Raw genomic sequence first — 14,085 nt, 5'->3', positions numbered from 1 at the left:
TATAAGAAAAAAAATATATCCTTCAAGCCTTGTATTCTAATCAGGTGCATCATCCCACCAAGTTTCCGTGATGCCCATCACATATTACTCTTCCTGTATTAGGAGCTCTAATTCTCCTTGTTTGTTTCCCATGCTCAGTGCATTTGTGTAGAAACATTTTAGTTTCTGATCGGTATCTCTTGCTTTTTTACTTTCCTTCTGCATTTTTTGTCTTGGTCTTTCTTTTCACTTCTAATAGCAAGGTTCTCAATTGTATTCATTAATTGAATATTTTTGCCTGACCTTTTACCTTCCTTCCCATATTGTTCAAGTTTGAAGCTTTCCTGATGTGTAGCAAGACACCTGCCAGAAATATGCTTACCTGTTTTGTAAGATGCAACCTCTAGCAAGCAGGCCATCATACAGGTAATTCACTCCTTGGTCTAGAAATTCAAATCACTGCTGATGGCACCATCGACTTAGCCAGTTGTTCACCTCTAGAATCCTGTTCCATCTCCTTATTCCATGACTATCCACTGGGAGGATGGATGAGAAGACCACCTTTGCTCCTAGTTCCTTTGCCTTCCTGCAGAAGTCTTCAAAGTCTCTGCAGATGGTCGTAAAATCCTTTTCTGCAGTGTTTGACCCCATATCTACCTGTAGAACTGAAGAGTCTTGATAGCCTATTAGACACATCTTTGATTTGTGCACCTGGAAGACAGCACACCTCTTGTGAGGTTATGTCAGGCATGGTACCGGTTCCTAAGGAGTATATGTGCTGATTGACACCTGATCCTCCTGCTTCTTTGGGTCACATGACTCCATTCCGCTGCTTCTGCAGGTACATTAAAAATCTATTTTTCTTCAATATTCTGCAGTCACTTTTCGTCTGTCAAGGAAATCATTACCTTCCTTATGAGTTTAAACATAGTTATTCTCTTTAAGGACTTTTTAACTTTTCCTCAAATACAAGCTTTCATTTCTGGCAGGTGAAGTTTGATTTTTCCTCTGGTATGTCTGTAAACATATAGCATATATTGCAGCTCACCATATGGCTACTCTCCCCTTCATGTTTGTGTCCACTTACAAACTTCTAAAATTCAAGAATTCTTGTGATTCCACTAAGTGTAAAGATGTCTGGTGAGGTTCTCGGAGCAGCTAGATACGGCTAAACCTGGCAAAGTGCTAATTACCTTCCGGTAGGTAGGGAACGCGGATGAACCTAATTTTTATTCGCATTGACTTTACATAGAATCCGAATAGACCATCCCGATTTACAATAATTTTAGTGTATTAATCAGTTAGTGTCTGTATCAGGCAGATTTGCTCATCACCGTGTACAACTACAGGTATTGCTGGTGCAGTGTAACAATACGACCATCAATCCTTTTGCTCTATATATAGTGTACGACACCTTCAGAGAGTGGATCTGGTGCCATCACCGGCTGATGCATCCTATTCCTGCTACATGCTAACCCAAATCCTGTCACTACCAGGAAAGCACAATATATACAGTGGTTATTCATAAGGAAAACTAGGGAACTAATTACTGAAAATTTAGTCCTGTTTTACTAGATTTCCCTATAAAAAAGGGTCAATTTTGCAGGATTTAGGAACATTAAAAACATGACTTTCTGACCAAAGAAGGATCCTTAACTGTTGTAGAATGATGCATAGGATTATATGGACACAAAAAAAAACATATGGGGGCACTATTACTAATGAGGGCCACAGAAGGAGGCACCTTTATTAACAGCCATCCTACTTTTTTTTCTCTTGTCTTATAGGGGAGTGCTAAGCTTTCTTATACAGTGGGGCACTGCAAGAGAAGATACTGCATGGTATCCATTGTATTTCTTTCTTTTTAGAGTGGTGATCTTCAAGCAATACAAAACAACTGTGTGGTATAGAGTTACATACATCAGAGGCAACTGTGGGAGGTACATCTTGGAATGACCCAACATACCATATATGTCAAATGGAATAGCCCAGAATACCCATGGATTTGTTAATTATAGATACTTTGGTAACTCACACCAGTACTACTTTGTATGGTCATGCTCTATGCTAGCCATACTAATGAAACATTAATCAGGGGCTAGATCTCAAGCACCCAGTCCATAAATAAGGTCAAAGAAGGCAACCCCGTATAATAGGAAACAACAACAAAGCAGGCCTAGACAGTGTAACTGAACACTCTTGTTACTGTTTTCTGACCTCTGGGATCAAGACTCATAGAACATGTCTGTATAACCAGGCTTCAGGATCCAGTATGAAGGCAAGAATTACAATTTGTTTTACAAGTCAAGAGGTTAAGCTCCATAAGGAGGGAGTAAATTAATGGCTACATGAGTTACCTTTAAACTTAAAATTGTCTGCATGACAAAGTCATGTTAGATTGTGAAGCACCAACTTGTTATTGAACTTATCATACTAAAGTATGAGTTGCAAGCTGGGATTTAACAATACGGACTGGAAGGAAAAAAAGCTGAAGTATACAAAGCACAGCAATCTGTATTCAAATTGTTGTGTTTTATAGGAATACTCATTACCCTTGATAGGTATCATCTGGCTAATATTAGCAGGTGTTACGGACAGAGGCTTACTTCTTTTGCATTTAGGCCCAATGTCCATGGGCAGATTTGATTTGCGGAACCCGCAAATCAAGCTACCCATAGGGATGCATTAGTGTCCACAGGACATTAAAAAGCATATGGATGTGTTTTTGTCCTGGCATCCGGATCGCACACGCGCATGCTACATTTTCCTGCGGATCCCGCGCAGACGGCTTTCATTGCGTTCAATGCGCAAGGCGTCTAATCCGCGGAACACCTGCAGGTGTCACTGTGGACAGGCCACAAATCCACGGAAAAGCAGGAGATTTAAAGTTTAAAAAAAGCACAGCGTACGCACCTAGCACGTTGGTTGGCGCGCCTGGGCACATCCGCCATGCTACAGAAAGAAGATCCGGACACGACGGAAGAGATCTGAACTGGATCCGGAGAGGTTAAAAAAAAAAATGTATCTTCCTCTCCATGTCCGCGGTCATGCACGGATTCCACTGCGGGAATCAGCAATGGAATCCATGCGTGCCAGTGGACATTGGGCCTTAGCCTTTAGCTTTATATCAATAGAAGAGATGTGTGCAGTAACTAAATGCAATGTTACCAAGTACCTGAGAGACAGACACTGTAAGCTCCGGGATATAGACATAGATACTAATAGGTACTAAATGAATCATCCCAACTGATCATGGGCTAAGAAATAAAAGCACACTGTCAGGAATACAGTTTAATGTAATAAAGTTTATCCGTAAAACAAAATGAAGCAAAAAAAATATATACAAGTTATTAGGACGAGAAAGAATGCTTTCTTCAAATATCTAAGCATATTCAAGTTAATGGTCATCTTTGTAACACAAGGGCCAAAAACTCTGCCAAAAAGGGAGTTGTTCATACAGAGCGGATGTTCCTTCTGGGTTATAGAGGCAAGTGTCTAAGACATAGGACATATACGTGCCCTAATAGGGTATTTTAAAATGGATTGTCTTTGTTAAACACCCTTTAAGTAATTGAAGACATTTGCATCTCACTTTTATGACTCGTTTATAATCTTGATATTAAAAAGTTGTCCAAGCACTGCCATAGAAGTACATAAGCATTACACAGTTGCAATTGAAATCAATGGGCTGTCCATGTAACACATGAATATGAAAGGTCCTGTAGAATGAGACATTTTGTACGTCCTACCTGTGGCTAATAGATGAGGGTGCCAAGTGGCCACCTCATCTAATTAATTACAATTCACCAATAAGCTATTTTAGAATGGGTTTTCTATACTGGACATGTCCTTTCATCAGGCCCATTTACACGCAATGATTATCGCTCAAAATTTGCTCAAAAGCCATCGTTGGAGCAATAATCGTTGTGTGTAAATGCTCCCATCTTTCACTCTTTGGCTGAAAGATGATTTTTAGGTGAGCATAAAATCCATTGTTCAGCCAGAGAGAAGATAACAGACACGTGCTGCGTTTGCGGTCCATGGTGCTGAATTCTCCCCGGGAGTGCTAATTATACTGTATTCAGCTTTCAGTCCGCGGCAGAACAAAGCAGCTGAATGCAGAGAACAGACCACCTGCTGTTCTCTGCATACAGGTCCTGGAAGCGCATTTACATGCAAATGAAGGTGATAAGCTGCTAGGGTACATTAGTGCTCATTGGCAATTTATGCAAAACAATCTTCTGAACGATTATCTTTGCGTGTAAATGGGCCTTTAAAAGGCAAGTAATTTTAAATGGTCCAAAATGACGCATAAATACTTAGAAAAGTCTACATGAAGACCGTGATCGAGGAGACAATCACGCAAGAATAAAAACAGTGAAGACACAATATCATTTCCAAACAATGCATCAGAAAGCCACTACCAACACAAAAACTGGCTTAAAAACCTGCTTTGGGAGAAAATAAAAATCACATTACCTTCCTTCATTAACCAACTCAATGAAAGCAAGTCCAGCATTCTTCTGAATAGAGTTTTGCCATTCCTGCAAAAGAACAAAAGACACATGAAACCAAAAGTACTTTCTAATCATTGCTGAGATAAAGCTAATTGGACATGCTTGTATTCATCATATCTAATATATAAAGTATGTCACATGACCCATTTGAATTACTTTTTAAGTAAATTTATCTATACACGTAAAAAGTGAAAATTTCTATACATGCGTGTCTGTTCTTCATAAGCTCCTACATGCTTGAAGGATCTCAACCAAACTTGGTACACATACTCTTCATGATCCAAAGTATAATACTGAGGGCGGTCCAACTGTTTGTTGCTCATAGCAATCAATCACAGCACAACTTTCACTTTACTAGAGAAACTTAAAAGGGGTTTTCAATAGTATTTCACTGGAAAACCCATCAGGATAGATCGTCAATAGTTGATGGGCTGGGGTCCGCCGCTCAGGACCCCGACTAATAAGCCCTAAAGATTACTGTATGGTTGAGAACAAGTGCTTAACATTTTGTTTTGTTTTCTTATTCAGCAGTTGAAAAGGTGTAAAGCAAAGAGTTGCATTATCAGAGGTTATTCCTATGGAAAAAATGTTGGCATTTACCTCCAAAAGTTTAATTTCATGTCTATTACCACCTTTAGCTCATCTACATAATGTAAAAAGGGAAAAAAATGATCTGACATACCAATTAGAATATATACTGTAACATAAAACAAGAACAGGGGAGAGCCACAAATAAAAGCAATATACAGAAAACTAACAGCCACAGAGTTTTATGACCATTTCAATATTCCATCAAGTGCCAAATACCTTCTAGAAGAGCTGCATATCAACATAATATACATAGCATGTAATAGCCTTGGTTATCCATGTCCCAGAGGCACAGGGCAGAACACTATAAAAGCCTCAGTTATACCATTAATGCAACCATGTAAAGCACATTTCAACACTTAAGAAAGGAAGAACTGCAGATCGGATTCAACCATGTCAATATTCTACATGGTGTCTAATTGACAAACATTTCCTGCAGCATCTTATCCTGGAGTTCTACCTTAAAGGTCCTGCAGAAACACTTAAGACAACACAGACCGCACAGCAGATGTACAACACTACATTCATGAACGTGTAGCAAATAAAATGTAGATGCTTGTATTGACACGACATAAGCATATTCTATAGAACATTGATTTCTCCACTAATCTACTGTACATCTAACCACCAAAACTTTAAAACCTCCTGCAGATTACTGTGTAGGTCCTCCTCATGGCACCAAAATACTGTAAGTCATCAAGGTACTGACTGTATAAGACCTCTCAGGGAGCCTTGTGGTATCTGGCATCAGGATACTGACAGCAGATCCTTAAGTCCTGTAAGATGCAATGTGTGGGCTGCATAGACTGGACTTGTTTTTCCAGCACATCTAACAAATGCTGAACCAGACTGAGACCCGGGGACTTTGGGGGCTAAGTCAACCTCTTGAGTTCTTGGTCATATCTTCAAACCATTCCTGAACTATTTTGCAGTGTGGCAGAGTGCATCAACCTGCTTGATGTGACCACTGCAATTAAGGAAAACCGCTGCAATGACGGGGTATACATGGTCGCCAACAAAGCTTTAGGTAGGACCAAAAATTTCCCAGTAGAAAATTGCCGGGAGACCCTGTGTGCTTAGCTTTTTATAGAAAAATTGTTAAAAGGAAGTCTCCATTTATGCAGGTTTCCGTTCATTTTGGGGGGGAAAAGCATGGTAAACTGCAATTTTCTTTCCTGAATAGATTGACAGAAATAAACAACAACAACCTGCCGAAATGGAGACTTTTGATCTCCGTTTCGACAGTTTTTTTTTTTTATAATGGCAGACATAGGTTCCATCCAAGGGCTCTGTCTCGGAAACTGAAGTGCAATACTACATGAGAAGAGCAACATGCATCTGTTGAACAAGACAGAAAGCGGAAAAAACATTTAGTGGGCAGTTTATCAATGCCTTCCCACCAGTCTAAAACTGCCTTTGTGCAAAAGCTTGCAACTTTTATCATATCTACATCATGTCAATTTTTGAAAAGTGAGTTTCAAAACCTACACTAGTTCAAATGTATTGAGTACATTTGGTGCATCTTAGTCTAGCGCACTTCAGATTGAGACTGGGGTATGAAACTGCAGTTTTAATAAATTACTCAGGTAGGTCTTCAATAAAAAAAAAAAAAAGGACAATTTTCTTAGACCTCTGGAGTCTGCATAATTCAGAAATAGCATTGATGATGGGGCAAAACTACACAACTATATTATACTAACTTTTGGGATGTATTTACAATGGACAGTAAGTAATGCTGCTACATGAAGCAAAATGAAAAAAGGAAACATTAGCATATAAAAACAATATGCTTTAATATAAGTATCACAGTCCTTTAGTCACAAAACCCTTGTCCTTTATGCAATATTAATAGCTTCCTCTGTCGCAGGACTAACCATTGTTCCTTGACTTGTATTTTATTTTACAAGTACAACAAAAAGGTGGATTATTTTGAGATCAACAATTTACAAGTCCTGATTTATTTAAACCTTCCGAGATTGTTGAAATAGAAAAGGCACTCAAGATAATGCCAAATACTACTACTTCATAAAAGCATTGATATGATAATAAGACTTCTCATTCCAATTTTAACCCTTTGCAGTCCAATTTTGGATTCAGGGTTTCCTAGGGGGCTTTCTCTTCCTGCCATTATACAATGGCGCCATCTGCTGGCTAGAGCCATTACTGTGGTATGGGACATGCCGGAGAGGCTCCCGACGAGAGCGGCCAGTAATATACAGTAAGAGTACCCTGCCGGAAGTCTTCCGACATCAGAGCTGTAGAGGCTTCAATCAGAGTGTCTTTAGACATCAGACAGTGGATTGGAAAGGGTTAATCAAATGGTAAAAGGGTTTGTGTAGTGAAGACAACCACTAACCATATATCAGTATTTTAGTATATATTAGTATATATATATACACACACACACACACACACACACACAGGTCACAGGAGGGTCCCTGCTTAGCAGAAAGCGGCCAAGAGCTGCTCACCACTCTGTCACACCAAGCCCATCCATGCATGCACCCGGTGGGCCTTCCATTTGAATGGTCGCAATATAATACTACATTCTGGGTGTCCATTTAGAGGAAATTAAAGTTTACATAATCTAAAAGCTGCTGAAAAAAAAATTCCACTAAATCTGAGAATATACAGCAGGGCATTTGAAGAATTGTTCATGTAACTTTTTTTTTTACCTAATTTTTAAATATCGAGGATTTCGTTCAAAATATTTTAACAAATTGTATTAGTTTATCAAGCAAAAACATACATGAAACAAGGTCGATTGAATCCTTCATCAGAGAGAAGGGTGAGCCGTGTTATGGTAATATACAAGTACTTAAACCTAAACTATCAAGAACATTTCAACAGTGTTTGCCTTCAATGTCAGCACTCTCTCAGCACTCCTCCAGAGAAGCGTTGGGGAACAAAGCAATATAAGGCAAACAACCCTACTTACCAGACATTAGCTCAGCTGCTCTGTCAAATACAAGCTGTTTTTACCCCCCTTCTCTAACATCTTAACACCTCTAGAGGGTAATTTAATCTGCTCCGAAGTGGCAGATCACACTGCAACCAGAGGGTGATATCCATTTAAATCAATGGAAGTACTCAGCCAAAACATAATAGGATCAGCAGTTTGAGAGCCCATTAGATTGTCCTTTCAGGCCACAGAAAGAGGACAAGGGAGATCTACATACGGCCTCCTCTAAGCTTCCTGCATTTTTAGCAACATGTTTAAAACAGTTGCTTTCAAGGTTATCCTTAATGAAGGTTCCATTCCTAAATATGAAGACGGTAGAAAAGTAATTTTACGGTGTTACCATTTTAAAGGGGTTTTCCCCAAGACTAGATTTCCCCAGTTGATTCCTGTGTAAGGCTGTGGTAGTATGTAAGTAATGCGGCCAAGTTCGCACATGCCCTTTGTATCAATATGGAAGGATCTCTAATATACATTTAATATTTTACCAACAGGTACTAAGGATTGAAAACATTGTTAGCATGCAAATATCAGTAGTCTACACTGCAAAACTGACAGCTGATAGGAACTACAGAGAAGAATTCCCCCCCCCCCCTCAAAAATAATAAAAACACCATAAAGTTATTTTATAGGTTACAAACATGTATACATTTTAATATTGAGAATAAAGAGGGCTATGGGGATGTGAGTTCTAATGCAATGATGGCCTTCACTCACAACAGCCATCCTAAAATTGGACAATTACTACAAAAAGGTGACATTTGCTCTGAAAAGTGGCCCCAAGAACAGTTGAAGCCCTAAGAGGGAATAGATCACTATTTTTTGATAATTAAAACTAGATAGAGAAACAATATTCCATTCTCCGAATCGATTTATATTTTCTGATTGCAGAATTGTTTGTTCTTTTGTCTGTACCCAACTGCCATCTTGCCCGAGCTAAGTTTAATAGCACTTAGAGAGATGTTTTACAGCAGCTTCATGGGCTATTCACACAATGGACAGGAGGGGACCCATTGACTTGTATGGGAGACTGTTCTAGGCATGTTTTGTGACCGATGCAGGGGTCATTTTGCAGTGAAGGGAAGAGGATAGTCGCAGCTCATCACCAATTGTGAATGATGGATCCTGTGTCATCTACATATACCTTTCAGTGTAATCCTGACTGAGGTCAGTGAGATGCCTGCTGCAAAGTTATCTCTGCTGATCAGGAAGAATCAGTCAAAAAAGGCTGGATTTTAGGATAATATATATATATATATATATATATATATATATAATATAAAAATACGTATTGCAACCGAAAATTAAAATAAAAAGCACCAAAAATGTAAAAATATGTTTAAACACAAATTTGATTTATAAAATGGAATAGGTCATCAGATAACCTATTCCCTTTCATTCATCCAGGAAAGGTTACCATATTTAATGCGGTCTGTATTTTCTTCTACAATTGTTAGATTTCCAAAAACCAATTCCGAAATAGTTTTATTAAGTTGTGCTTTTTGGGTTTTTTTATACTTAGTCTTTAGGTTTGGGTCTCTAAACTATGGCATACACCATCACTTGTGACATATCTTACAACGATTTGTGCCGTGGCCATAGTGCTGAGACTCTAAGTTGTACCGTCAAATGTAACCACGGACCAAGTCTGGGTTACATAAAACACTATCAGCATGTGACCACTCTACAAAGATATCAGGAGAGGTCACTAAATTGCCATTCTTTGGCCTTATACAGACAAGCATAAAACACAAAGATGACAAATATGAGCTCACTAAAATTTCAGGAGGCTTTTGCATATCCCATGATTGTAAACGTATGCACAGTCAGCAAAAAGAAAATGATAAAATATATATTTATCACCATTTCAACAGAATTTCACCCTTCATCACAGCACAACCTCGGTAAGGAGGAGTTTGAATGGAGCAGTGGCCACACATACGGCCAGCCACTCTACTCAATGTCTGTGAGGCTGGTGGAAACAGCTGCCCATTGTGGGACCACCTATTTAAAAAAAAAGGGAGGAAACGTGATACCTCAAATGGAAGCTCACAGAAATAAGTGGCTACTAATTACTTTAACAGTCTACCTAAACTGAGTAATTAATTAGAGGTCTGTAGCTTGGATTACACAGATCACATTAGAGTCTTGGTCCATGCATTTTTCTTTAAGACAAAACCTGGATTGGAACTTATAAAAGTGAAGACAGAGGGACAGTTCCATTTGTTCTGCATTTATTAAAAATATAAAAAAATAGAAAATTGTTCTATACATATTTTACACAAAGCACCCCCCCCCCCCTCTTACATAGGAAATAAGTAGAACATTCACAGCTAAAACCCATGGCATTATTGCAGGTCTGTCACGGGTTTCCAGTATTTTTGAAAGAGAATGGCCCAGTCTAAGGGCGCTTTCAGACGACCGTATATCAAGGCACTTTCATGTCTAAATAGCCTTGCATCACTTCGGGGGAAAAAACAATCCTCTACCACGGCTGTCAGCCATGGCAGCGATTCGCGGCGTCTTTCCCATTGTTTTCAATGGGAGACCTCGCATTGCATGCACCTAGAACGTGGTGCGATGCTGCCGGCGGACCCATTGAAAACAATGGGTGCTGCGGTGGAAGATCTTGCCCAAAGATAGAACATGCCGCGATTCATTTGCTGTATCGCGGTGTCATGCTGGAAAACATTGCTCATGTGTATTTCCCCATTCAAAATAAGGGGCTTCATATTTGTCCGAGAATGTCGCCTATGTGCAATCAGCCTAACCCTGTAGCACACACACAAAACAGCGTAATGGTGGACAGTGTACAGCAGGACTGATTAATATAGATTTGATTCCAGTAGCTCAGACCTGCTGCAACCATTGGTTTGCTTCGCTCCCTCCTCCTCCCCTTCTATGGGCAGCACCCTCCCCCACTTCATACTATCCATCTTGGCGTCTGTTATTAGAAATGGACTTCACACGACAAGCACTGGACAGCAAGTTAGAAGACCGACCTACCTTAAAGGGGTTGTCTCGCGGCAAACATCAAAATTTTACCTTACCCCATTCCCCCTGACCCCCCTGGCATAAAATAGCATTTTAAAGCGGTTTTTAAACCGCTTGCTACTCACCGATCCGACGAAATAAGGACTTTAAAAAATCTTCTCCCTAAGATGGCCGCCGGTCCTTTCCCAGGGATGCACTGCGGTTTTCTCCCATGGTGCACCATGGGCTCTGTGCGTTCCATTGCCGATTCTAGCCTCCTGATTGGCTGGAATCGGCACACGTGACGGGGCGGAGCTACGATGACGACGCAGTGACCAGCTCTCCGGCACGAGCGGCCCCATTCACCAGGCAGAAGACCGCACAGCGCAAGCGCGTCTAAAAACGCCAGAAGACAGCGAAATTAGACGGATCCATGGTGACGGGGACGCCAGCAACGGAGGGGGTAAGTGAATAACTACTGTATGGCTCATATTTAATGCACGATGTACATTACAAAGTGCATTAATATGGCCATACAGAAGTGTATAACCCCACTTGCTGCAGCGAGACAACCCCTTTAATGCGAGTGATTTTTCAGCACAAAAACAATTTTAGAAAAATAGTGTTTTTCATAATTGTTACACAAGTAGAAGTTTGTTCAAATTGCAGCTCCTATTTAATGAATCGTGTACTAAATCAAACCAACTTTGCTTAGTTCTATATTTTCAGTATTCAGAAGATGCCTTAAATGTTGCAATGCTTTATTCCATGTCTATACCCTATATGCACATATCAGATATAAGCAAACAAAAATAATCTGCTCTCATTTCAGTGGGCAAAGAACATTAATAAATAGCCTTCTTCTAGTAAGACAGAAGGTAAGCGGTTATGTATGTGCTGGGTAACTGAATAAGTAAATGATCGTGTTAACACAGTAAAATGTAACCAAATGTGTGACACAGAAGGTCATCGGAAAATGTACTCCAAGGGGAATATTCTTTCATGTGACCCATTCAAGTTCTTCTAATCAATACTAGAGAACGGTTTCAAAAGGGGGTGATAAAAGTTACTTTGAACCCACCAGCTACAAGCCCGGAACAGATGATGATGATTAGGGTTCTGTTACAATCCTGTACAGAGACGCTGTATAAAATGTATCCTATTAGTATATGGTCAGTCTACTTGACAACTGCAGTCTCCAAGACAAATGGCAGATGCTGCCCTCGGAGGTCTAAAGTCAGGTCTGAAGGGAATTACAAGCCCAAGTGTAAAAGAAAAAATAGGATGGGGGGATTGTTTGTTCATTAGACGCTGCTTGAAGGAAAACGGCAATGCTGCCATAAGACAACATGGAACAGTCAGTCATAACAAAACAAGAAATATATAAAATATATTGCTTTTATTTATAAGGAAGCAGCCGAGTACTTGACATATTTCGGCATGGATAATCATTAAAATGCAATAGTGTTCGAAAATCTTATTGAAACAAAGGATTTAAAATCCCTAAACGGCCAGGAATTATTTATTTTTATATAGACCCGAAGGGAAAAGAAAATAAAGGAGTCTGTTCAAAGTATTCTCCCTTAGGGTGGGTTCACATGGGGCGGAATTCCCACAGAAATCTGGCAGAATGACTGCAGCGGGACTGCACGGAAATTCCGCAAGATTTCTTCACCGGAGATGAGCCTCAAAACCTGAGCCTCAAAACCTGTGCCGGGTTTTAAAGCAGCTTCGCTGCCTGTATTTTGCTGCAGCCATCTCTCCCCATAGAGGGGAGAGCGCCAACAGGGAAAATGGCGATACAATTGACATGCTGCGGCTTTAAATTCCACGCCGCAAGTCAGTTTCAGCGCAGCGTATGGATGAGATTTTTGCAAATCTCATCCACTTTGCTGCTTATTCCCAGGATTAAAATTGCAGGCAAGTTTCCGTGCAGAGAGTCTGCACAGGAATTCCGTTGCAATTCCGCCCCATGTGAACCCAGCCTTAGGCCTCATGTCCACGGGCAGGTCGGATTCTGGCACTCCGTCAATCAGAGCTAGAGCTCGATGAATCAATCACAGCTAATGAATGCCTATGATTGGATGAGCATCACAGAGCTCAGCCAATCACAGGCAGCGTTTCTTGGATGTGGGGATTTTTCGTTCCCTGGCCAGCAGAAATGCTGAACAGTGTTGGGGACCGGGCAGAAGATACAGCGGAGCATGAGCGCATCGGTGAGGTGATGTGTTGGTTTTTTTGGGGTTTTTTTTTTACTGTACGCAGCTAGGGCTTATTTTCATGGCAGGGCTTATATTTTAAGCCCTCCCCCAAAAATCCACGCGAGACTTTGTAGCGCCACAAAATCGCAGGATCGCCACGAGAAAACACAGGGATGTCACACAGACCACAGATGCGATATCGCTGTGATTTTCTCGCGGTGATAGTGTTGCCCATGAGAAGGAGGCTTAAGAGCTATAACAAACAGCCATAACGCACAGCAAAAATCAATATTCGCAGGTAGCGCAATGGGATATTATGGGTATATGCGAGAATGCAGCTCCAATATGCCACAAACAGTATATTACTGAGCCAACACTTAAAAAAAAATATCAAGTTCACATGTAGCAAATGTTTCACAGATTAAAGGCCAGACCCCAGCACTCTTCACCCAGTGCTACCATTACCCTCTTCAACCGGTTATATCAGTGTTACCAAGTATCCAGGTCTCTGAGCATGCAAAGTAGCACTGCTGGCTGGGTCCTGTTTAATTCCAATGAATTCCAATATGCCCCAAATTAACATATTACTGAGGCAACACTTAGGAGGCAGCATTGTTTCATAGACCAACTGCCAGACACCAGCACTCAGCACCAGCTGCTTTCTGTATCCTCTCCAACCTTGCAAAGTTGCACTATGGAGAGGTAGGTGGCTGTTGGTTCCTGTTCGAACAGTGTGGGGCAAATAGCAAGGGATATCACTCTGGTACGTACCATCATAGCCATTTACTCCTGCATAGTGGAAAACATTTCTTAGTGGTCATCATATTACCATTAAGTCTAATTCAGGTATAATCTGGCGTTGTGACAA

General features: G+C 40.4%; 1 protein-coding gene across 2 annotated transcripts in view; it reads right to left on the bottom strand.

Moving 5' to 3' along the window:
* LRBA (LPS responsive beige-like anchor protein) overlaps positions 1 to 14,085 on the bottom strand; it is a 503,130-nt gene that overhangs the window by 336,678 nt on the left and 152,367 nt on the right. For both annotated transcript variants that reach the window (XM_066573657.1, XM_066573658.1), the window contains one exon: positions 4,459 to 4,523. In XM_066573657.1, coding sequence (XP_066429754.1) covers positions 4,459 to 4,523 — 65 coding nt within the window. The remainder of the gene's footprint in view (positions 1 to 4,458; positions 4,524 to 14,085) is intronic.

Source organism: Eleutherodactylus coqui, chromosome 7 (assembly GCF_035609145.1).
Source record: "Eleutherodactylus coqui strain aEleCoq1 chromosome 7, aEleCoq1.hap1, whole genome shotgun sequence".
Taxonomy (NCBI): domain Eukaryota; kingdom Metazoa; phylum Chordata; class Amphibia; order Anura; family Eleutherodactylidae; genus Eleutherodactylus; species Eleutherodactylus coqui.
Note: the sequence above shows the minus strand (reverse complement) of the source record. Positions and strands in the feature narration are given on the sequence as shown.